Here is a 25,670-nt window from a genome sequence, read left to right as displayed (position 1 = left end):
GACCGGCAGACACTTTCAACCAATCACAGGACACAATACTGAGCCTGCTGGACTCTCAGCCAATCACACTGACCTCTGGTATTGTGTGAAATATGAGAGCAGAGTGTAAATGAAGGGACACACAGACACACACAGACACACACACACAGTGGTGCAGTGTTTCCCCATGGCAGCAGAGAGTGAGCCAGCATTAGGAACAGAGGACTATTGAGCGCTGCTGAACACACTGACTGATTATCAGACTGAAGCCATATGTCCCGTTAACGCAGAGACATTTTCAGCCTCGACTGTTGTAGAGTTTATTTGGGTCGGGTCCAAGTCTTCGGCGCCAAACTAGAAGTCAATCAACCCAAATTAAAGTGTTTCAGGTCTCTGAATGCTGATCATTGAAATGACACGTTCATCTCAGAGCCGCTCTAACAACGACTACATTTACATGCGCACTCATATTCAGAATGACTCCATTTGATATGGCTCATGCAAACATCATATTCCTTTTCAGATTATTGTGTTTTTTTTGGAATAAGGTACCATCGTGACCAGGTCTTTGTATTGCTGCATGACTGAGAAAAATGTGGAATTTGAAGCCAGAAATCTTTGCAGAGAAGTCGATTTGATATGAATTCAAGATTTTACGTGTGGAACAGTAATTCAAGACGAACACAAGAGAGCAGAAACGCGCAGTTCCCGTTCTTAGTGATGTGATTTCACCTTCAGCTCATCTTCAGTTCGTGTCACTGAGCAGAAGACACTGACGGGACGGAGCCGGTTTGTGAGTTCATGTTTTCAGGAATCGGCCTCTTCTCACGAGCCAGAGAGAGAGAAACTGAAATCAACTTTACTTGGTACTTAGTTCACAGAGGTTCTTTACTTAATTAACTTAACACCACGGTAAACCTCAGAAACCCTCCGGTGGACACACACACACACACACACACACAAGCGAGCACGCACACGGGACTTTTTCAGGTTGCAGTTGCATCACTTGGAAACACTCAAACCTTGTTTTGGACTTTGAATGGGGTTAGCCTGAGTTCAACTTTGTGGCAGTTTGACTGCACCAATAAACCAATCAAACTAGGATTAAAAGTATGCAGAAGCTATTAGCAGCTCCAGTTTAAACTGTACCCATTAATGAACAGACTATAAGTGAATTCATCGTATAAGAAACTGAAGAAAACAAGAAGCTCCTCAGGCAAGTTCTCAAGTTATAAAAGAGTCTTTTTCAGATTTCTAATCAGATGTATGGAAACAAAAAGCAGCACCTCACTGAGCTCTACAGTCCATGTTGACGTCCTTGAGGAAAAGATACAGAAAAGCCCAACAAGCAGCCACAGCAACACGTTAACACTTTCAAACATCCTTCAAGGAAACGCAGCCGAGCCCCGTTTCACATTTACAATCCTGCTGCAGGTCATTACACATCGAGACGAGCGATGAGATCTCTTATCTCTGACACCAACACGCATACTTTCTTAAACCGTTCACACAGTTGTCACTCCTGCTGAGGCCAAACCTTTCGGATCGCGGAGGAAACGCACGATTCAACGCTTCTGGGAAGTTTTAGTTCATTTAATCTGAAGTGTTTGTGGCCTGCTGCTCTCTTCACACACTGACGGTTTAATAAAGACTCCATGCCTGCTTCTTCCTCCTTCCTCTTCTTTATTTCCCTTCATGCTGCTTCTTTTTATTTTTACTCATTCACAAACAAACAAACAAACAGGCTTTTCAGCATCACTGTCAGCGCCGCTTCACAGAGCTCTCTACTGTCAGCCAGGAAACAAAATGGTGTCCATATAGATCAACTATTCTTCATTACAGTGGTCACGTTAACCTCATCAGTCACTGCTGGATGACGGAGATTACTCATCACTGAGAAAAGAAACTCCCTGTGTGTGTGTGTGTGTGTGTGTGTGTGTGTGTGTGTGTGTGTGTGTGTGTGTGTGTGTGTGTGTGTGTGTGTGTGTGTGTGTGTGTGTGTGTGTGTGTGTGTGTGTCACTCTAACGCTAATGAACAGCATCAGAGTGCCACAGACATCCATCATGATGTAATAACTTTCCTCCAGTAATCTATTAGCCGACTGAATCTAAAACCTGAGCTTCCTGTCACGATCTGCCAAACTCATCGTAAATGCATTTTTTTTTTTTTTTTGCATTAGTGTTCATGTTTAAAGCTTCTGAACATTTTGGCTATTATGGTAAAATAATTAGCATTTCTAACTATTCTCTTGCAGAAAAACAGTTTTTAAAAGGATCATATAAATGTTTTAGACTGAATACAGGTTAAAACACCCGAGCAGGGACATACTGTATATTTCCAAAGTTTTACCAGCATCTCTCCAGCTGTTGAGGTGAGAGCTCAGAAGGTGGAAACCAGCTGCATTTAATGAATAACTAAAAACTACCCATTCAGCAGCCTCTGCTTTCAGTTCATTTCTATGAAAGATACATAACGACTGGTCGGCTGAGGAAAAATGTACAATTAAGGTCATTTTGTCCCCGATCTTCCAGAGCTTTGTAAATACATTTGCACATCATGCATCATTGTGATAGTTTGGGTCTGAATCGTGTGGCTTTACGGCGGTTGAGACGAAACCAGAGAGAAACTGATTAAAAGCGTCCAAACGAGTTAGAAACTTATGTGATCTCAAGTGGTTTGTGGTTTCAGTGAACTTCTCCTTTTTTTATGAAAATAACCGTTCATCCTGTGCAGCTGATAACCTAAACACACACACACACACACACACACACACACTTTCAGTTTATTTATAGATTTTTACTTTATGATTGTTTTCCCTCTCTGCGCTCAGATATGCCCCGCCCACCTCTCTGCTGTTGTGAGCATGCTCAGTCGAGCGTTCCCATCAAAGAGTCCTTTCATGCTGCAAATCTGCGTGTGGAACAAGACAACGTGATCACACACACAGACACACACACGGTTTCCCTGCCCTTCCTCAGACTGTCACACACTCAAACACTTACTCATGTCACCTTCGGCCCAGACGCTCAACAACACTCCTTTGTCCCTCCCTCTCCCTCTCCGTGTGTAACTGATACCGCTCACTCCACCTCAGGTGAAGGTTTCTGAATCGTTTCCATGTTGTCAACATTTTAGGAATTACCATCGAGGTAAAGCCAAGAATTTCATCAAGACGGCAGAACATGAGACAAAAAGAGACGTGTTGGACTCATTTCACAACAAGGACAAAGACAGCATAACTTTCACATCACAGGTCTGACTTAGTTCTGGAAAGCTAATATATATGTTATTTGAAATAAACAAATAAGTGATGAGGTAACGCAGTGTAGACTTTTATGATCAATCTGCTTTTTAACAGCATCACCACTTAACATTGATCAGACCTCTACATTATCTTTATTGATCACTTTCAAGGGTTGAACAGCAGAAGCTCCAATTCTGCTAATGATTTTTATATCGTACGGAAATTAATGGAAGCCATTGGCCGTCTGGAACAAGAGGATCAATGCATGCATTTGAAAATGATGCTTGATTTGAGAAAAATTATGCTTTATTTAATAATAAGATGGAAAAACTGCAGCAATTATATTCCTGAAATAAGATATTGACATTAAATACATTTGTTCAACTGTATCTAATACATTTTACTGGGTTAAGGGGATGGGTGAGGCATCTACACACAAGGTGCATATACTGTATATTTGTTACATCTTTGTCTATAATGTGTGTCTATGTTTTATAGATTAGAATTCATAAACACATTTTTTAAAAGCTGGTATGTTCCTTTAAATGCTCACTACATTTAAAGACCAACACCATCGCTGAAGTGCTCGTTTTTTTTGTCATTTGTGTGAAGAGTGCATAATCAGATTATGTCAGAAGCTGCTGAGTGGAGACTCGTTGACTCCTCCTGGTCGAGGAGGAGTGAAGCGTTTCTCATCCCGCCTTTGTGTGACTTTTATCAGGACGAGACGGCTGAAGCTTCCGTTTAATTCCACTAAGAGGATGGAGGGAGGGAGGGAGGGAAGAGGAGAAAGGAGGGTGATCGGGGGCAATGACAGACACTCTGCAGAAGCTCATGAAACATTGATGAGGTGGAGGAGGAGAAGAAAGAGGAGAAGAGCAAGGAGGACACAGGATGAAGGAGTAGATGAACACCTTTTAGACAGAAAGAGACAAAAACAACCTGGGATGACGATGTGGTTTGGACATTTTTTGTGCCTTCTGGACTATTTTAGATAAACCCCCTCCCCTCTGTTAATCCTCACACACACACACACACACACACACACACACACACAGCTCAGGGGCTCCCAAACCACCAAGATGTCCGCTGATTGGCTAACTCGGGACAACACAGGAAAAGAGGGGGATGATGGGAGCAGAGGAGCAGAGAGGGATGATGTTATTTTGTAAGCATGGCTCTGTGTGTGTGTGTGTGTGTGTGTGTGTGTGTGTGTGTGTGTGTGTGTGTGTGTGTGTGTGTGTGTGTGTGTGTGTGTGTGTGTGTGTGTGTGTGTGTGTGTGTGTGTGTGTGTGTGTGCTGACATGAAAGCTAGTGTTTTAATTATAAATTAATTCATGATTTATTGCTGTTTAACAGTCTTTTCTGTCATCATCCATAACTCAAATGTGTTTGTCAAATGTGTAGCCACGCCCAACCCAAATTTAAAAACAAAGGATTGGAAGCTGCTACCGGTGGGAAATAAATAGTTTTTATCGTTTCTGCTGCCGTCAAATGTTTGTTTATTAATTGAATTAAATTTGTAAAAGCAGACTGATATTTTTAGATAAGACAAGAGTTTTCAATCTATAATTCAAACTCTTCCATCAAATATCCTCTAATATTCAGTCCAGACACAACAGCAATGAGCTCTGATCACCAAATATGACACACAACCAAAACTACGTCACACTTCAGACAACAGGTTGGTTACAGAGACGCTGTAGCTCCCAACACTCAGTCACTGTTCTCCTGACTCGTTTAGCTCGCAGTCAGCATCTAACAGACTCTGCATAAAAACCTCCCATGAGTCAGTTCAGACGGCAGTTTGATGACTTCTATCCCTCCATGATTGCGTGACTTCTAACGGGGGACGTTCGCTCAATACTCGGCCTAACGAGGAGGAACTGCTGATCCTCAGCTCCCTTTAGTCTCCTCACTGTCACATCTGGAGATCTTTGCAGTGCAATAATCCCCCACTGCTCCCATATTCATCACCCCGCTGGGATTTAAACCAGCAGCCTTTTAGGATACGAGCCGCTGCTCTGAACCACAGACGGGACAAACCATGAATTTATATCCTCTCATAAAAAAACCCAACTCCCAGTCCTGTTATCTGTCTGAGGTCTATCTAACCAGAGACGTTAAAGAGTTTCAAGGGACAATCAGGGTTTCACAGAGACCGGGGCGGGTTTCTCGTCTTTCCCTGTACAACATACAGAGCATAAAATTTGACGTTTAAACATAAATTACAGACACGAGCACTGAGCTGCTCGCTATACGAGTGGTAGAGAGTAACAGAGAAAGGGGAAGAGAAGGTGGACTATTGCACACAATGTTTCACTAAGTTAATATATAATATGGTCCTGGACCTCCAAAGTGCTTTAACAATAATATATATTATTCAAAACAATACACCTACTGAAGCTGAAGAGCCTCTTCAGAAAGCTAGAAGACGTCTGATAACTTCATGAAACTCTAAATCCCCTAAAAAGTAGAAGTCTATCCAAAGTCTCTGGCTGTTGTTCTAGTGCTCCACTTCGTTTACCAACGTTTGTCTCGGCATTAGCGGTATAAAATACTTTACCTTCACCTTCACCTTGCAAAGATGATTATAAGGATAATAAATCCACAAAGTGCCTAAACACTGCCTTCATTAAAGATTAACTCTAGATAACATAAACGTGTGTGAGCTGTACACCGACCGGGCGCTGCACTGTGTCCTTGTAACTTAGTTTTGCAGACATAATTTGATCAAAACACAGACAAATTGATTATTGGATTCTGTGAATTGATTCAGACTCGTAGAGGACAAAAACTGCGTTTTTCATGTGAATTGATTTTTGTCCAACAGTTTTTATCGAACGTTTGTTTTTTCCTCCTTCACAGAGAATGACAGCTGTTGTCAGTTTGGATTCATACGGGACAATAGTAGTGACATGTTTTCTACAGCAGACAAAAGGTGTCAAAAAACCCATAAAAAGTCCCTCTTCATGCTCAATATATCACATTTATGCCAAAATGTGTGCAAGCTTTGACCTGAAGCTACATGAGGACATATTTTTGATGGACAGAAGTGCATTATAATGTGGAAGAAGAAGAAAACTTGAAGGTCCTCCTCACTCCCTCCTCAAGTCCGGCTTTTTACCACAACAACAACTAAATCCACCCACATCTCAGCACTAAACCTTTATGATCCTGAACAGATAACACAATAATCTGCCCTTCTTCAAACACACAAACCCAAAGTAAAAACTTTGTTGAGACCTTCGATGACACTGTGCAATGCTTCTATGAACATCTGACAACGTGCCGTTCGAGCTCAGAAAGATCTGTTCAACTGAAGGACCTCGAGGTGCAAATTGGTTCCTATGGTTTCCTGTTTCAGAACACCAGAGGCCTTCACGAGCAGGAAGATCTTCAGGGGACACAGACACGCTGGCTCAGCTTCTCTTGCAGCCCCACAAACCTCCTGCAGAAACCACCTCCACCTGGCCTCCAGCCAGCAGGCTACTTTTAGATACGAGGGACCTCAGGGACACTGAAGGCTTCTGGGCTTCAGCGTGATGATGAGGCTGCGATCAGTAAACCGGCTCCATTAGCCTTCAGCTAAATTCAGACTGCCGATAGTTCTACACTCAAGTGCTTCTCCACAGAAACTGTTCTGGTATTAAAAACCTTTTATTGATGAGAACATCCATTGATGAGCTTTTGATAGCTTCTTGTTGGATGTGAGGTGTAGAATACTTCTTTGTTCTGAAGGTTATTGTGTTTCTACTGAATTAATATTAGTTGCACAAAAGGGAAAGAAAAGAGATCAACTTCAGTTTGAAGCCGTCACTTCGTGGACGCTCTTATCAGGGTGCTTTACATTACAAGTTGTGTTTGCATGAATTAGATGAGGAAGTAGTTTGCACACTTCAATGAAAGTTGAAGAGTAAACACGAGACAATCTTGGATTAGGTGCAAGGTCCAGAGGATATTGACCTAAATAAAAAGAAATGTGCACTTGTGTAAACCAGCGTCTTTATTTATTCCTAAAGCCAGCCAGCAGCAACAGGGAGCAGTATCCGATCCCTGCGCTGAAGGATTACCATATTGTATGTGTTTCCAGTGCGACTGGAAGTCCTCATGCTCATAAAACCTGGGCTCAGGAGTCTGAAGATAAAGATACTGTACAGGTCGCAGGGAGGCCTGGGATGAAGTCTTGATTTAAGGATATTGTACATAAACTTGTTGGCGGTTGTGTGAATGATTTTGTACTTGTTTAATGAATGCAGTCAGATAAGCATGTTAGTGAATCATTGTCCAGAAATGAATAACGCATTCCACGTTAATAAAATATGACACATGACTAAAGTACTTGGACATTTCACAGCCGACACCCAGCTGACTGATTATACGACTGACAAGAGAATATTACTGGCTGGAGGCACGCTGGTCACATCACAACCATCTGAAAGAATCTGGGTGTGAGAGCTGACTGTTGTCTTTCAATGGCCCCTTGCCCCTTCAGCAAGGCACTAAATACCCAGCAGCCCCGATGCTGATCAGCATTATCAGTAGGACTGTGTGAATGAGAGGCAGGGTGGGGCTCGGATGCAGTGAGAGTTTGCTGAGATGAGATCCATCCACACAAATTATTGCACCGCAATGAGTTAACATAATGAACTTGTGACGATCACATTTCAGCTAGTGCTTGTGTTTTTTAGTTTTCCTTTGTTACGTTTGTGATTGTTAACGACATCAAGAGTCGATATAATCTTAAGTGTACTCAGACTCCTTATCATCTGTGTGAATTGTCTGAAACTTTTATGTTTCTCATGAAGTTAACTTCCAGTTTTGCCGTATTTGCACCTTTTAAAATTTCATGGATTACTTTGTAAAACATCCTTAAAAAGCTGCGGTTGCTCTCATCTGGCACGTTGACTCTGAACCTCCAGAAGTCTTTTCTTTTCGAGGAATTCAAGCTGTTTCTACGGTTTCACTGAAGTCACTGTGTCGGGATGAGACCGGCAACTAAGTGCTTCCAAGTGTGAAAATCCAAAGATATGTCGCAAATTCACTGAGCTTTACCATCACACGATCCTTCTCGGGACATTTTTGACAGAATTCCAAGTTGAGAGCCCTTCTTACCTTGAAGCTGCTTAAACCTCCCCTCCAGCTGGTTGTAGTTGAAGGCAGCCTGGCCGGTGAATCCGGGGCCGGGGCTGAGCCCCCTGACGGGGCTGTGGCTGGGGCTCCTGTCCCGGCCCGGGCTGGTGGCATGAGATGGGCCGGGGCCACCCGACAACGGGGACAAGGGGCCGCCGTAGTCCAGAGTCGGGGAGAGGGGGCCGGGGAGACCGCTGGTGGCGCTCTGAAACTCCATGAGGAAAACTCCAGAGAGAGAACGGTGGAAGATTTAAAAGAACCGAGTCCACAAAGGCATCGAGGAGAAACTCAGCAGAGAAATATCAGAGTTTCCAAGTAGTTGAAAGAGTTTCCAGATGAACCGAGTTGTCTTCAAGTGAGGATATCAAGAGTTTGAGCTTTGTCGCAGTGTGAAGAGCTTGAGTTTCAACAAGATTAAGTTGTGTCCGGGACAATAAACTCTACAGCAGGGTAAAGCTTCAGTTGAGTTGAGTCCGGTTTAAAGAGTGCACAACAAGTTTCCACATGAATAAATGAGCTTGTAAGTGAATAAAGTAATCTCAAATAGTTCAGACCTGAGCTTCAGCCACACAACAGCTTGTAATATTGTCAAAAATAATTCCAGATTTGGCTGTAGTCTCAACAGAGACAGGAAGACTTCCTATTCTTCTCTCCCTAAACGCTTCCAAGACAGCAGGACTGAGCGACATAGGACAAGCGACATAGGAGACCAACTGCAGAGTCCCTCTCTCTCTCTCTTTCAAGGTTTCACCAGTGTGGCAGCAGAGATCGCTGGCTCAGCAGACGCACCGCGGTGGCAGCACCATGCTTCTGTTTTCTCCCCATCCATCCATCTGTCACCGTCTTCAGATATCACACCTTCCCTTCTTTCAGGAATCCACCCATCCTCCGTTCAGTCAAACACTCTCACACACGCGCGCGCTCCCGTCTGCAGACCCAGCACAATGAGGAGGTGGAGCAGACAGCGCTGCAGTGAGAGGAAGCAGAGGGGAGAGATGGAGGGAGGTGGAGAATGAAAGCATGGGTTTGTCCTCCTGCGTGCAGCAGCAGCAGCAGCGGCGGCTCTCAGACACTGAAAACACCTTTGAGACAGAGGGAGAGTCGAGGGGGGAGGGGCCGCCAGCAGGGGCAGCCACTCCTCCGAGCGGCCAATCGCAGCCCTCGCTTTTGCCAGTGATGTAATCGACTAGTTAGCATAAGGGGCAGAGTGGGAGGAGGGTGAGAGAGAAAGACAAACAGAGAAAGAACGAGAGAGAGAGAGAGAGTTTCTGTTCATACTGAAGATTAAATTAGACAAAGAGAGAAAAGTAATATTCCTGTTAAGAAGCATTTCTGTTTCTGTTGTTCTACACATTTTAAATAAAGTAAATGACGGGAAACTTTCTCTCTGCTACTTTAAAGCAAGAGAAAGCTAACTTATATTATACATTTACAGGCATCGAAAACAGTTTTAACACAAAGTATGTTGTTCAGCTTCTGGGTTTGTGAAAGGTTCTCAAATCTGAAAAATCATATTTCTTAAGAAGAAATTGTTTCAACGTGACTGGAAACTGCCGCAAAACTACAAAAACCCAAATAAATAAGGCATCAATACAAAGAGGATCAGGTTTGATTTACCATTAAAGCCGTTTCTATAAACCTGCTTATTTTACTGTACATACACATGTTAAAAACATAACTACGTGTGATGTCAGTGTGCCGAAGTTATCTACAGGCCCGTCAAACAACAAATCCTGTCGTCGTATATGTGAATAACTTCGAGATGCATGAGTGAGAAAAATGTAGCCTCTTGGGTGGAAAACAGACTGAGAGACAATTCACAGAGAAACCCCACACACACACGACATCATGTGACAATTCTTCAATTCACTGTGGTAATACTGCTTCGTTAAGCCAATAAAGTCAATAAGTAAAACTGTGTGTGCAGAGAGGATGAGTTTTACCAAGGAACGGCAAACAGGCTGGAGTGTGTGAGTGTCTTTATCGCTCACACACACACAGACGTCCAAACATCCTGAGAATATCTGAGCCCTAATATTAGAGCCATGTTCTTCCTGTCTGAGCCCCGCAAGCACTTCCTGTTTGATACTGCTGTCCATCGTCCACACACACACACACACACACACACACACACACACACACACACACACACACACACACACACACACACACACACACACACACACACACACACACACACACACACACTTTGGGATGAAGGCGGAGTCGCAGGAAGAGTGAGGGCATTACGGAGAAACCTGAGCAGAGGAGAATCAGCTTCACTTCCTGTGTGAACCGACGGGACGCACAAGCAACAAGCAAGGAGGGGAGAGTTCAGAGGTCACGACACAAAGACAATACATGGAACAAATATTCACGTGACCCTGAAATAACTGCAGAGGACAGAAAGAAACAAGTAAATTCTTGAGGAAATGAAACACATGCAGATGATTTCCTGCAAAAAAGAAAAATCTTTGAATGATTCAGAATCATCTTCGTCCAATGACGAGACAAAAGACGGATCAACCGTCCGTTTTTTTATATCTTAGTCGTGCTTTCACGAGCGCGACACATTTACAAACACTTCAAGCAGGTAGTGGTGGTGAGGAGCTCAACGGTTTTTCCAGATGAGACAGATGAAGCTTTTGTTCACCGAATGAAAGTCAGCGGTCTTCACTGTCTGAATCACAGACCTTTGACCTGCTGATTGAAGAAAAGAGCGCCAACTCCAAACAGAGTTTGTTTCACTTTTACTCACTGAAGTAGATCATTCACAGACAAAAGTAGAGCAAAGGTCACACAGTCAACCAGCAGAAACGCTGCACATCTGAGGGCGACATCCTCTCACTCGCTTTTATGAAGAGACTCATTTTTAAGACTTTTATTCTGTTCTTGTCACACAACATTCAACGGGTCGGAAACAGTAAAGAGAAGAAACTCTCATCTCACTTTTAAAAAGCTGAACATTTGAGGAGATGCTGGTTAACTTGGAGTGTGGAGTTACATCTTGGCCTCAGGGATAAACAGTATCTATGACAAATAAATCATAAACTCAATGTCCACTCACTAGCGTTTTACAGGCTTTCAACCACATCCCCCGGCTTCTTTGGTAGATAAACGTTGCTCGGGTGTCATCACATGACCTAAATATCAAACCTGAGCAAGTTTGAGGAGGAAGGCCGTGGGACGTGGTTGAAAGTTACAGAATAAGCGAGTAAGTGAACCTTGAGTTTCATATCAAGTGTTTTACTGAAATATTCATTTCTATAATGTGGCAATTATGTTATTTATATCTTATGTGGCGCTTGTTCTTGTTTTTAAATTGTGTGCTCACATGTTTCACTTATTTTTTTGCTGCAAATATTTTCTGAAAAGGTTGATTTGTGTTTCTCTCACTATACTTTTGTTTTTTTGTGGACATTTCCTGCTCCACAAAATATCTTAAGACTGATTCAATCTTATATAAACAGCAGCACTTGAGGGAACTTCAGGTCAGGCTGAGGTTACCAACGGACATGTAAACGGCATCCTGGTCTGTTAAACATGAAACGTAGAACCAGCTTCAGCTCTCAGATCAGCATTACAAACAGACATCAGTGCAGAAGTCAAAAGTCAGAGGTCGGGGCAAACGGACAACAGATGGACCAAATATTTCTGCAGCTGAAACAGTCAGAGCCGTTCTCTATGTTCTGTTGGTAATCTGTACATGACAACACGTTGTGTCCTCCGCCCGCATGCTGAGCGTCACGCTGCGTTTCCTCCCGTCATCTGGCTTCCTCGTGGCTCGGCCCCTCAGGGCGGCCCCCGCCAACGAACCAAACGCACCATTCATCCAGCAGGAGCAGAGTCAGACCGCAAATGCTCACAGAGGACGCCCCGGGGGACCAAGCGCTTCCTTCAACAATGCTGCCACTAAAATGCATAACTCCTACTTTAAGCCATTCGGTGGTGAGACGTTACAGCAAACTGAAGTCCAGAGCTGCTGGTGGCGGTGCGTTCAGGGTTCAAACTTGTGTCGCTGCAGTGGGGAATTTCGCACCGGCACGCCGCCTCACCCTCCTGACCACACAAAGACATTCCTGTGAGGTCAGAGCACCAGCAAACAAGAACAGGGCCAACGGCGGCCATGTTGGAGGAGAGTCTGGTGATGAGCGGCGTTTGCCTGCCCACTGTAAGAAGTGATCAGCTGTGTTTTTATTATATTGTTTTTGTAATGTTTCTTTTATTTTTCGTGGCTGCTCATTAATGTTTAATATTCCCGTACGAAGAGAAGTTTTGAGCTCCTTTACTTTCACTTTCTCTGATAATTTTTACACACATTCACCAACACATGAAGGAAAAAAACCAGACACACCAACATTCCCAGCATTCCACCATCTGGTCCTCTGAACAGGAAGTGAGACACATACACTGTGTGTGTGTGTGTGTGTCGCTCTCTGTGGGGATCCTGGACTGTTCCTGGTTCTAATTATTGAGCGGCTGAATGAGTCCTCTGCTTCAACGGATCAATACACTCCATTTATAAACACTCACCAGCATCACGTATGTGTTAACGTTCCATTTACGTCCTACCAACTACAACTAAACAGTGACCTAATAAACTGCCTTTAACTCAGAGCTTTGGATCAGATTTTACTTTGATCAGATCACTTCCATCAAAAGCGTTGGTTTCAATTCATTTCTATGGAAATTACCTACAAAGGGTAATTATTGTATTTAATTAATTAATTAATTCCAAACAGCAATCAATTTAGTCTTGTAATGGAAATTACAAGTTTCCACAGAATAAGATGACACGTTTTGTCTCAACTACAGAGATTACAACAGCTGGACTGTGTATTGTATGTATTTTACAAGAATATTACCAGAAATGCAAAAATGGCCGTTTGTGGTTTTAGTTAAAGTTACACGAACTGGAACTATTTCTGAGCATGAGAGCGATATCGATCTCAGGAAAACGGTAAAATAAGCACATTTCCCAAAACGCTGAACTACACCTTTAACAGCTGACTCTCTAACCTCGGCATGCAAACTCCCAGAGCATGCTTACTTATACAAGTACGTACAATCTGTAGTTATCGGTAGTTTCAGCTCTACTTGCTACAAAAAAAACGAAAAGCTCGGTCGGTATCGAGCATGTATTGAGGTTCGATAGTCCTCCTGAGAGACAAGAGCGTCCTCTCCTTCAACAGAAGTTATTCTGAGCCACCAGAAATACTTCAGGGCCACAGGCCACGGTCCTAACATGTCAATATACATTTAATTAGTTTTACTCAAAGATAAATGTGTTTTACGGTAAATGTTTCATTCCAATGTCTGAATATCTTTAAGAACTCATAGTTAATTGCTACTTGAAAGGCTGCACTTGCATTATTATGCTATTATCATTACATCTGTGGTATAAAATGAGTTATTGTGACAGGCGTGTTTAAGTGAGATGCCGAGTAGAATTAAGACTAAACGAATCTAACTTCACACAAAAAGAACACAGAACAAATGAGCATACAGACAATATCTTAAGATATCTACTGTATGAGCTACTGCAGTTCCATTTGTCATAAAGTCAATATACCAAACACACACACACACACAGACAGACAGACTTAGAAACCCACCCACACTGAACAAACACTCACTCCTTCTGTCTCTGCCTTTACTGTAAGTAGATATGCCTGCATTTCCATGGTGACCGGCGGTTTTGTGTTTCCAAGGATATCATATGGAGGCGTCACACACACACACACACACACACACACACACACACACACACACACACACACACACACACACACACACACACACACACACAGAGAGAGAGGGCTCAGCATCAGTTTTCAGACGTTGCTGCTGAAGGTTTGAATGACTAAAACACACTCCGATCACTTCAGTGTCAGAGCTGCAAGGAAATTCAGATCACAGCGATGGAGGAAGAAGAGCAGCTCATCCTCACGTTGGAGGAGCTGGAAGCAGATCAAGTTCGACATTTCATCGCTAATTAAATAATCTGTCCAAACTTCCTGTTTTCAGTCTAAAGGATTCATAATTTTTGGAAATTTGACTATTTCATTATTCTGTGTTCCTCCAAAGACACTAAAGGGTTACAACAAACAATATACTACAGGTACTAATGTCATTACTACTGCTATTACTACTACAAATACTAATGAAACTACTTCAGATTTTCCTTTTACTACTAACCAACAAGAACTACGGCTAATAAAAGTCCTGCTTTTAGGTATTTAAACTCCATTACATTACTGTTGCTGCGGCATCTGGTACAACTATTTGAACTAAATACTGCTAATATACCAGTTTGGTAATCTGGTATTCCGCTCTAACAGCAGAAACAAAGACACTACATGTAATCAAAGGAAGGAAGGACAAGGACACACACACACACACACACACACACTCAGCCTGTATCAAATACAGGACTAATTCAATGTCATCGCCCCACACATCCTCCAGTCTGCTGATCTCAGCACCAACAGGAAGAGGCTTTAAACGGGACGAGGAGGAGAAGAAAGGCACAAACCGGACATTCAGACTACGTTTAGAAAACACATCACATCCCGTTGGCGTTTTGTTGAGGGAGCCAGTGTGGGGCTAACTTCCGGGTTGGCCTCTTAACATGCGTCATCCCTGCAGCGCTCTATTGAGAGGCGTTTCCAAAGAAACTAGGACTTGAATGATAAAACATGTGATTTTATTTATTAATACCTCAAAGGAAGTCAACAAAACCTGAACATTATAGGAATAATAAAAGGCTTTATGGTAGAGCAGTTGTATTGGATTGCATTAGACTGTACCTAATAAAGTGGACACTGCCATTAGTTATATATTGATGTTAAATCGTATACTCTATATTAATAATAATTTCTCATTTCTATCTTTGGTATGTTAAATGTAGCTACACAATGACCCCCACTAACATTATTTTGTGTGTGCAGTGACAGCTTAACAAACACTTCCATACTCTTAATTAAAAAAAATTTATTGGCATTTTATTTTCACATAAATAAAGTTTATTATATATAATTTGGACGAAGCACTTTATGAAGTATTTTAACACATTGATAACTTCTCTCAGCAGCCATTAAGAAACAAAAGCTCCGCCCCCGTACCTTTAAAAGCACACACACACCATCAGCACTCTCCTGCATATTTAACACCGGTGTGAATTATTTAGTGTAGTGGGACACTCCTGAAGCAGTCGGCCATCAGGATAAAAACAGCGGGCGGAGAGAGTAAGAGTTAACTAGCACACACACACACACACACACACACACACACATCACTAAAGCATGTGAGCAACAATAATAACTCATCATGCATCTTGTAAGGTCCACCTTGTTGAAATGAGAATATTGGCCTAATTAAAGACAGGGTTCCCGCCAGCCTATTGTCAGCCCGCCGGCCCAGCTCGCTCCTTTAAAGAACACCTCGGTGCACCTATGCATGCGTATACGCAACATTAGGGAGTGTCTGTGTGCGGTCAAGAGAGAAGGAAGGCATGTGGTGAGGATGAAGTCATCGGTAATGTCATCGCTGTGAACGTGTAACAGTGCAGTGTTTGTGCAGTTTATATGTCGATAAAGAAATGCTATAACTCCTGAAGACCCAAGCCAACTTCATGTCTCTTGTTTGACACCTGAAAGACACTTTCTCACCCGAAAACTCGTCAAATACCGACGCTCCTGAGCTTCAGACTGTGACGCTCTAGGTTCCCCTCTAGAATCAGTTTCCACACGTTAAATGCATAATGTGTCTTTTCAAAATAAACTCCCGTCTTCACAGGAAGTCTGGTTCAGGCAACAAAACATAGTTCAGTTTAGGAAAAGATCGTGGTGAACTTGACTCCTAACGTGACTAGGATACGTTTTAGTTATGTAACGTATCTGTAATCACATTTGTGATCTCACTAACAGAGGTATGGGACCGAGTGTGAATGAAAGTGTATTAAAATCGCATCTGGACTTCCTCTGCGTACGAGACAGTTGAACTGGCAAGTGTAAAAAAAAAAGGCCAGATGTGTCAGACTCGTTAATGAGCCTCGTTAGCCCTCGTTAACTCCTAATTATTAACAGGTGTGTTGGCGGCGGAGGTCCTGCGGAGTGATGAAGCAGAGAGCCAGCAGTGCGAGTTCCTGCAACATCGGTGTGAGTCGAGCCACTGACTGTTCTACATCGCACTACGTGGGCTCAAAAATATAATCTCACCACCACAAAAGGAAAGTTACCGTTTTCATTCTCCACCATACTGCTGATTTTCATGTTTGTGTTGTGAGAAGGTTCATTGTTCTCCGTGTTGACACAAACCCTGAAAACTTATGAAACCACAGAGACTCCCGCTGAGCAGCTTAAACACACACAGGACGAAGCCAAGAATAAAAGATAAGAGTTCTCAACGGACAACAACAGCCCCGATCAGATGTACCATTGAGTTCTGTTCTTCCAACGTGGTTCAACTAATCCAGGTTTACATGATCCGGTTAACTCGCATCCAGCTATTTTGGTTCTTTGAACTCAAAATAAAGGAAACGTGAGCACAGCTTCTGCTTAAAGCTGAGGAAACAGACAAAATCTCATATGTATATATGCACACACACACACATTTGCCAGGTGCTAGGTAAAGAAAGGTATCATCTACAAACAACTTTATGTTTGGAGGTTTGTCATTAAAAGTTTTGGTTTTGTTCGAGCTAACTGAGAATAAACCTAAACTTTACATGTTGGTCTTTAAGGACTTACTGCTTTCTGCTGAGCTATGGATACCTTTTAACATTTGTGTCAAATAAATAATCAAATCACGTAATCAAAGTCATTTCAGCTGGGACGACAAACTCAATCAGTTCGGCCTTTCTGAAGCTCTGAAGAATCCCTGCAAGCTGTTAAAGACCAGGACTGAAACTCCACCAAACATTCATCCGCTCATCCGTCGGTTCCTCCTACCTGCCAGGGCTTTGATGCGTGAGCGCTCGAACAGGCGAGCCGAGCTATTCTCGTTGTCCCAGTCGTCGGCGTCCCAGCGGTTGTTGACGCCATCGGTGCTGAACTGCTGCTGCTGCTGCTGCTGCTGGATCTCCATGTGGTCGAACTCCGCCGCTACAGACGTCATCTTGACCTGGCCGTGACTCCGCCCCCACCGCCGTTGCCACCTCCAAGTCCTTCCACCTGCCGCCTGATGCCTTTAGCGACGGGACCCTCACACACACACGCCCTCACGCGCACACACACACACTCTCAGACCGGCTCTGGTGGGCCTGAGAAGCTCGTTCAAAACCTGCAGAGATCAAAACAGAGACACAAAAAGAGGCGGAGTTAGTGGAAGTTGACTGTAGGTCCCACATGATGTATGATTTCATACAAATGCCGAGTATGAATTAATACATTATTAATAGCTGTGTTAAGAAGAGTCTTCTAAACACAGAACACAAAGCTTTACATTTTCAGCACAAAACACTGACTTGTTTGATGTTTTCTTTTGCTAATATTGGTTATAAGTCATCAACCCTTTTATAATGCTCCTTTCTGATCAAAAAGCAACTTCACGTTGCGTTTCACCTTAAACCGCCTTCACGTATTCCCTCTTGTGGTCCGTCTACACCTGAAGCATTTGTGTCCGTTTTAAATCAATACTTCTGTCCATGTAATACCAGGAAGTACTGAACAGCACTCTCCATAATGCTGACAGTGGACTTCAGTTTTTTTTTAATGCGTTCATAAGCTGGATCAGAGAGAACGTGATGTGGCCTCGTGCTTCCGGGACGAGACAACGCTACAGGATCTTCTACTGATGTTGAACACAATAGACAGAGTAGAATGAAGACAGTCAGTGGCTGTTTGTATACGCTTCAAACTGTGTGAAACACACAGAGATCATGCATGAAAGGGTTCATGTATTTTAGGGTTGTTTTTCTCAGTGTCTACATTTTTTTCCAATATGACGGATAATGGGGATCCTATGAAGAATAAACAAAGATTGTATACACTAAAAGAAAATGTATATTATATTGGATTGAAAATCTGTCTCATTTAAATGCAAGGAAACTAGCTATAGTTTCTATGTTGTCACAGAGTCCTTTAATGTTTATCTGCAGTAGATCTATTATTCTATTGCTACAATAATTTACTTTATATTAAGTATCAGACAGTGAAACCTGTAATGTCACTGAGAGAAACTGATTCAGAAACAGTAAACTTTACCGTTTCTGAAACTATGAAAACATGAAATGTATCAGAGAGCAGCAGCCCGCCCTGAATGGATTTGAACGTCATGTGACCACCACTCTGCTCTGTGATTGGCTGCAGCCTCTTACCTCTCTGCAGTAAGTGAGTTCATCCAAAAAGTGAGAGAATGGCGCCTCCCTCTGGTCACAACGCGTTACTACAAGATCTGAGACAGCTCAGAGCTGTAACAGACACAAGTTCTACCTTAAGAGATCTATTAGAAAGGTAATTAAAATATTTGAATAAGCAGTAAACAGCTGAGTAGTTTATGATCACGTTTATGTCCAAAGGTAAAACTGTGCATGATGGGAGCACATCATCAGATTCCCCAGATCTGTCATAATGATTATAAATTAATGAATACTGTACGCTCATTAAACACTGTAAGAGAGTCTGGTGTATAATAACTGCACACAGTGTATTAAATGATGGCGTCACAGTGGGAGGGGACAGCAGGTGAAGTGTGACCTGATGTGGAAACAGCGTTAGAGTTAAAAGGCTTTTCTGATACAGAGGTTCCTGCTGCTTCGTCCACACGCAGACACTCTGAAAGACGCCGAGACGAAGACGGGAAGGACAAAAAAAGATTCAATCCATTTTAAATTGTTCATAGAACCGACCATCCATTATGCATTATGGCCTCTGTGTAAGAAATGTGCTTTATCAACAAACGTAATTCTTACAATTTCTGAAAAACTGCAAAACTATGTTAAAATCATTGATGAATCGATTAATATAATGAATTGATCATAATTCAATTATGATTAGATGATTCCTTAATTGGTGCCAGTTTTGATCATTGATTACTGAAATCAAAACATTAACTTACAAATCTGACAATGTAGATAACCTGCAAACTGATCTCCACTCTTACATTTACAAGCTTTAGCACATGTTTGAATGAAAACTGATGCTTTTTAAAAACAGGAAAACACAAAAGTCCCTGCAGCAGTTTAAGACGTGCTGTTCCTTAAAGTGTGACGCACTTTTTATTGCTGCTTTTTAAACTGTAGACGGTGCGTTCGCCGTCGATCAAAACGAGTCCGAACGAACAGAGCAGGTAAACCTAGAGCAGCGAGTCAGCAGCAGCGAGTCAGCAGCAGCGAGTCAGCGCTGGGAGTCTGTTTGGATCCTGCAGTCAGCAAACGGCACCATGACTCGGCACAAAGACACCAGAGAGACAGACAGAGAGAGAGAGACCGTAAGAGAGACAGACAGAAGACATCTTGAGGCTGAGATGTGACCTTCTCTATGTTGATGTGACTTACACAGTCTAGAAAAAGGGTCTAAAAAGCTGATGTCAAATTGAAACCAATCAAGATTCAACACAAATATCACATACTGCTATACCAACCTCCCGTTAAACAAACAGACTACAATTATCTGCATTTATCCTCACAGCTGATAGTCCTTGAAACATAATCAGCTGCATAAAAGAAGAACTTAAGATGAGGATCGGTCCTTGTCTTGTACTTATTAAAGCTGCAACAATTAGTCAGTGAAAGAAACTGTATCAGCCAATCGTCGTCTTCTAAACAAGAAGACCAAATGTTTGATGGTTCCAACTTCTCAGAAGGGAAGATTTGCTGCTTTTTCCTCACATTAAAAGGAAGATTAATATCTTTGTGTTTTGTTCAGTTGGTCTGAAAAGACAACACATTTGAAGACATCACTTTGGGAAACTGGGATGATCTTTTTGATCTCCGTCCTTTTTTATAGAGCAAACGATTGATGGATGGATTGATAGACAAAGTAATCAGCAGACTATTGATTGTTTTATGTGAAAAAGAGACATATTGTGGTCCAATTGCTGTTTCTGTTCACTGATTGGCTGCTGCTGTTCCAACTCTCTCCTCTACGTCATCCTTTCTAAACAGCAATGAATACAAACTCTGCGTTTCGGCTCTATTCTGCATCGTGTCAGGGCGTGTTCTCTGGCTCCGCCCACTGACGTTTCACTCAACCAATGAGATTATTTCTGCGTCTGAGGAGGGTCTGCAGAGATACACACCAATATCAACACAAGCAACCAGTCAGGCTGGAGCTGCTTGTGTTGCTAAGCTAAAAATACGACCCACACACACCGTGCGTGCGTGCGTGCGTTTTATTGCCTCAGTTTTTAGAAAGTGTGTCATGTCAGGACAGTGAGACGGGCGATTCTTCCTCTTGCTGTTTCATAAGATGGTTTTATGCTGCAAATTGTTTCATTTGTTGATGAGTCACACTGATGAAGCTGGAACCAGATGTTTGGTGTCTTTGCTTCATTAAGGATTTAACGCTTGTTAAAGTTGTTATTGACGAATAGACGTCTAATATTCGCTCTACAGTCTGTACTGACTCCTAACTCAGTCACATCTTAACACACGGACAGTCAGTGTGATTTACACTTCCCATGGAAATCATTATCTCTGACGTCCATCACGAAAAAAACTTTCATAAATCCACTTAAAAAGCATTAAAGAAAAACTTCAAAACTTGCCTGAGAATCATCATGTTTTCAAGTTTTCTTCAGTATCTACAGTGTTCTAATGGATGCACAGATAACTTAAACAGGAACTGCTAATAACTCATGTTGGCATACTTTTAAGGCCAAAATGTAAACAAATATAAGCTAAAAAACTCAGACTCCAACATTACAATAAGAACTGCTTGTTTTGACGCCACTATAACTCAGAATGTCTCAACGCGTTTCTTAGATTCCAGGAACAACAAATCTCCGTTCATATACAGAGATGTGGCCATGTTGGTAAACCTCCTGTTGATCGAATGACCGCTGCAGCACAGTTAAAGTCTGCAGTCACCACACAGACCGATGCAACACACTCGACCTGAGAGCATGATGTCATTTACAGACAGGACGAAGGGCGAGAGAGCATGCAGAGAGAAGTGACCGTGGGGGGGGGGGGAGAGAGAAAGAGAGAGAGGGAGAGAGGAGCAAATGACTGGTTACTGTGTCTGTGTGGTGAAGCCAGAAGAACTGTGACTCCTCAGGAGGAGTATTTATAGCAAGAATGGAGAGATAAGTCAGGAGAGACAGTAAGGACGCTGGTTTAAAACAGGAAGGATGGAAATAGAGAGAGAGAGACGACAGGATGATTGATGAGACAACAGTGTCACTCAGAACTGTTTAACAATCTTTAAGTGACATTTCAAGAATACATATAATCATGATATCAGACGATAGTGAAAGGAATCGTTAGGCGCAGATATTAAATATTCGATGTTTTGAGGACTGAAATGTTCACGATGCAACTCTCCTGCAGAGAAACCTACACGTCTAACTTTTCACCATCACATGAAGCTTTTCTCTCTCGCTCTCCTTCTCTTTCTCGCCCACGTCCTCCTCCCACCTCCCAGCATCCTCCACTACAATCAACTCTTATTAAAACTCTCCCTCCCTCCCTCTCTCTCGCCCTCTGCTGCCGTCAAGTGCAGCCTCTCTCCCCGTCTCTGAGTGGTCCAACAACTGTCAAGATGATAATGTGAAGCGCTCCCTCGCCTGTCTGTTGTTTTAACTTGATGCCCTCCAGATAAGCCACTACATACACAACGCAGTTCATAACGATGACAGTATAACAACAATAGTATTTTAAAAACACGTCTTCTTACAAAAGCAGCTTTTAGACGATGACCGTGGACGTTTTTGTCGCTAGCAGAAATCATTAGCTACAGCTAACTAGCGCAACATAATGCTATCTAATCTATAAAACATGACCAATGGAAGCTGATGTAAAAATCAAACTGTGGTTCGGCTGAAGCTTCTGCAGCGTAAACTTCTCTCTCACAAATATCTAATTATTATCGGCAGTGAATTATGTTTCCAGCTTTTCTCCACAGTGAGAGACGGACATTATCCAGTCAAAACCACGCATCCCCATGGTTACCGCTGTCCCGGCTCGCATTGTGTCGGCGCCCACTCTTCAATCCGCCGACAGCGGCACAAAAGACACTCGGCTGGAGCTTCAGCAGGAAGAGAAGAACTTAAAGCGACACCGAAGCCGAGTGAGAGAGACGGTTTACACTGAAGAGATGCTGAGATATGAACACTGAGAAGACGTTTTCCTTTAATGTACAATAAGTTCATAAATCAGCTGTAGAAATGACACTGTGCTGTCAGCCTGCACATCAATCCTTCTGCTGAACCTTCTTTCTGCTACTTCAGGAAAATCTTCTTTATGAATATTTAAAAAAAAAAGTGGAAAACAACTTTCTTCTATTCACACATTGTTCTTGGAGTTATTAGCATAACAAGAGTATTAAAGTGTTTATTACTTTAGCAATGTTTACATATTAAGTATAAAGTACTAAATGACCTGGGAAGAGTGTAACCTTTAATGCAGTAGAAGTATAAATACCACATTATAAAACATACTCATGCAATGAACATTTTAGTGAAATTACAGTAAGAGTAGAGTTTAGCTTTGAATCTTTTGTTTTGGGGAGTTTCATGTTTAAAAGCAGATGAAGAAGGAAAGAAAAAGATAAAAGAAGGAAATCAATATTCTTTGAGCTTCTTTATGCTGAATGTAGTAAAGTAACTGATGACTTCAGTGGTTAACTTCCACACCTGTTTGGTTGAGATGGGTCTGCAGGTGTTAGTCACTCATTTTGGTTGAGCTCTTCGGGGAACTTAAATAAACACACTTGGTTCAGTAATCTGCTTCATCTACTGTAAATAAACAGATCTTTTCGGAGGATGCTTTGGGTCCACGTCACGCTGAAAGTCACCAAAACAACCGTCCAATGAGGAGCTAGCACTCAGCACACGTGACCTCATGCCTACAAGCTCTCGGCTCCTTTAAGAACATGAAACGAACCACAAATAAAAGCCGACAGCGTACCAAATGAACCAAACCACAGCTGTGAAAATGAAATTCTCTCTGTAATCAGAAACTAAACGGAGTGTCTCAACCACAACATGAGAATACTGCGTTAGATAAAGAGCTGCATGGAGCTCTGCAGCCGATGTACAGATGGATCTCTATTTTTAAAGGTCTTGACAATTTTGCACTTCAAGTATCAATTGTTCACCATGGCAACAACCGAAAACCCTGCCGAGTCCCGAGCGGCGTTCAAGCTCCCACGCAGGACGAGCCGCCTGCACACTGCTGCAGATCTCACCCTGAGCCACACACACACACACACACACACACACACACACACACACACACACACACACACACACACACACACACACACACACACACACACACACACACACACACACACACACACACACCTTTGCAGCAGTGTCACATTTCCAGGATTAGAGAAAACAGACTGAGATGTGTTCATGTGTGGATTTAAAAAAGGTTTTATACTCATGAAGCCTTTCAGACGTTTTCACAAGTTTAAAATGAGGGCAGCTCTTACTGTCTTCATCCTCTGCTCCCATATACAGACCTAAATCTGTAGTACAGTGGTCTACCATGTTTCTGACGACAACTTTGAAAAAAAAAAAAAAAAAAAAGACTGTGCAGCAATGAACAAACTGTTTTATACATTTTATTCTCCTCCTGCTGTAGGGCCTTAAACTTACACTAGTGACCAGCAGGGGGCGCCTCCTCTGGTCACAATCAGAAGTCTGATTGTATAGAAGTCCATGAGAAAATTACTCACTTAATTTAACATTGTAAAAGTTTATGGTCTCAATCTCTAGTTCCAGGTCTTCTTCAATACAGCATGATGTTCATTTAGTAAATTATGGTCCATTTAGAGTTAGACAGACATTAAGGCAGAGTATGTTTTAGGGCGGGGCTACCTTGTGACTGACAGGTCGCTACCACAGCGTTTTCCGGTCTAACTTTAACCTTTTAACGGTGTGTTTTTGGTCTCCTTAAAATGTCCTGTTCTGCGTTCAGTTGTACTTCGCGTCACCCTCTCGTGATACTTCTGGTTGCAAAAAACTCGGGAACTTCAAAGAGAGCCAACAGAAAGAGGTCCTCTTGGCGAGGTCCCCTTACCCTCTCCCCATATCAAACATACCGTCTATTACAGTGGAAGCCTCTTATAGTGACCACGTCTGTCTGGGCCTAATTGATCTCTATAAATGCATGATTACTATTATACTGATTTTTTTCTTTTTTTCTCATGCAGATTACCTTCTATTGACATGTGTATATTTATTGAATGAATATAAAATACTGAAACAAACAGCTCAGCTAGTTACTGAGTTTTGTAAAGCGTTTAAAAATAAAGTACATCTCGAGTCTCCCCGAGTTTATGGTCACCAACCAGCTCATCTGCTGCAGGGATATCAGACTTTGACCTTCTGTATAACACAGTTCTGTCCAAGGTCTCTTCAACCCACACTTTAGTGTTCTTTAAAGAACACACACACACACAAACAGGTATAAATGCATATAGGCCATGTGAGTGTGTGTTGGACGAGGAAGTCATCCATCACAGCCTCCTCCCTGCAGCCTTATGTAGGCCACACAGAGCCATGTAGGGCAGCAGCAGTTATCTGACCCGACACCATCGAACTCAAACAGCATCAAACACGGCGGCTCAACGTCGGCCCGGCTGCAGCTCACAACGCCGCCGCCGTCCGCCGCCACCGGCAAAGTCTCAGCACAGGAGAGGAGCGAGGAAGCAGCAGAACAGATGCTGGATCCGCCCCCACTGTCGCTGTGCAGACGTCTGCTATCAACTCACACTATTATCATAAAAACATCTCTTGTGATTTCACTTGCAGCAGTACATTCATCTTCAACATGTTCTTCTATTCTGTTTCCTGATTTAGTTTGTCTCAAGCACTGAAAACACGAGTGTCCTGTGTTCCTTCTGAGGGTTGGTTGTGTGCATCCTCATAAAGGTGACGCTATATGTCCAGGATATGGAATCAAACCCATGACCAGCAGGAGCCAAACATCAGGATGTGACCCTGAACAAGCCTGGCAGGAGAACAGTGCACCATACTGAGATACTGCAGCCGAAACAAGAAGCAGAAACTTACCAACACCAGGTCCAACAACTCCCCTCACTACAACCTATTTACAAAGAGTGGTCGGCCCCGCCCACATTTGAGCCAATCAGATCCGTCACATACCAGTGATGTCATGTCAGCCACGTCCGAGGCAGG

The 25,670-nt window shown here is 42.6% G+C and overlaps 1 protein-coding gene across 2 annotated transcripts in view; it reads right to left on the bottom strand.

Moving 5' to 3' along the window:
* Window positions 1–17,564, bottom strand: part of LOC306703386 (spectrin beta chain, non-erythrocytic 1-like) — a gene marked incomplete at its 5' end in the record, with an annotated part of 65,772 nt that extends 48,208 nt beyond the window's left edge. The window contains one exon of one of the 2 annotated variants that reach the window (XM_079169346.1): window positions 17,309–17,564. In XM_079169346.1, the coding sequence (XP_079025472.1) occupies window positions 17,309–17,474 (166 nt within the window). Of the gene's footprint in view, window positions 1–8,339; window positions 8,575–17,308 lie in introns of those variants that run through there. The other variant, XM_079169345.1, reaches the window with a different exon arrangement.
* Window positions 17,565–25,670: the final 8,106 nt, after the last annotated feature.

Source organism: Pholis gunnellus, assembly GCF_910591455.1.
Source record: "Pholis gunnellus genome assembly, chromosome: 11".
In the NCBI taxonomy this organism is placed as follows: Eukaryota; Metazoa; Chordata; class Actinopteri; order Perciformes; family Pholidae; genus Pholis; species Pholis gunnellus.
The sequence above is the reverse complement of the archived record's forward strand: the minus strand, read 5'-3'. Positions and strand labels throughout refer to the sequence as shown.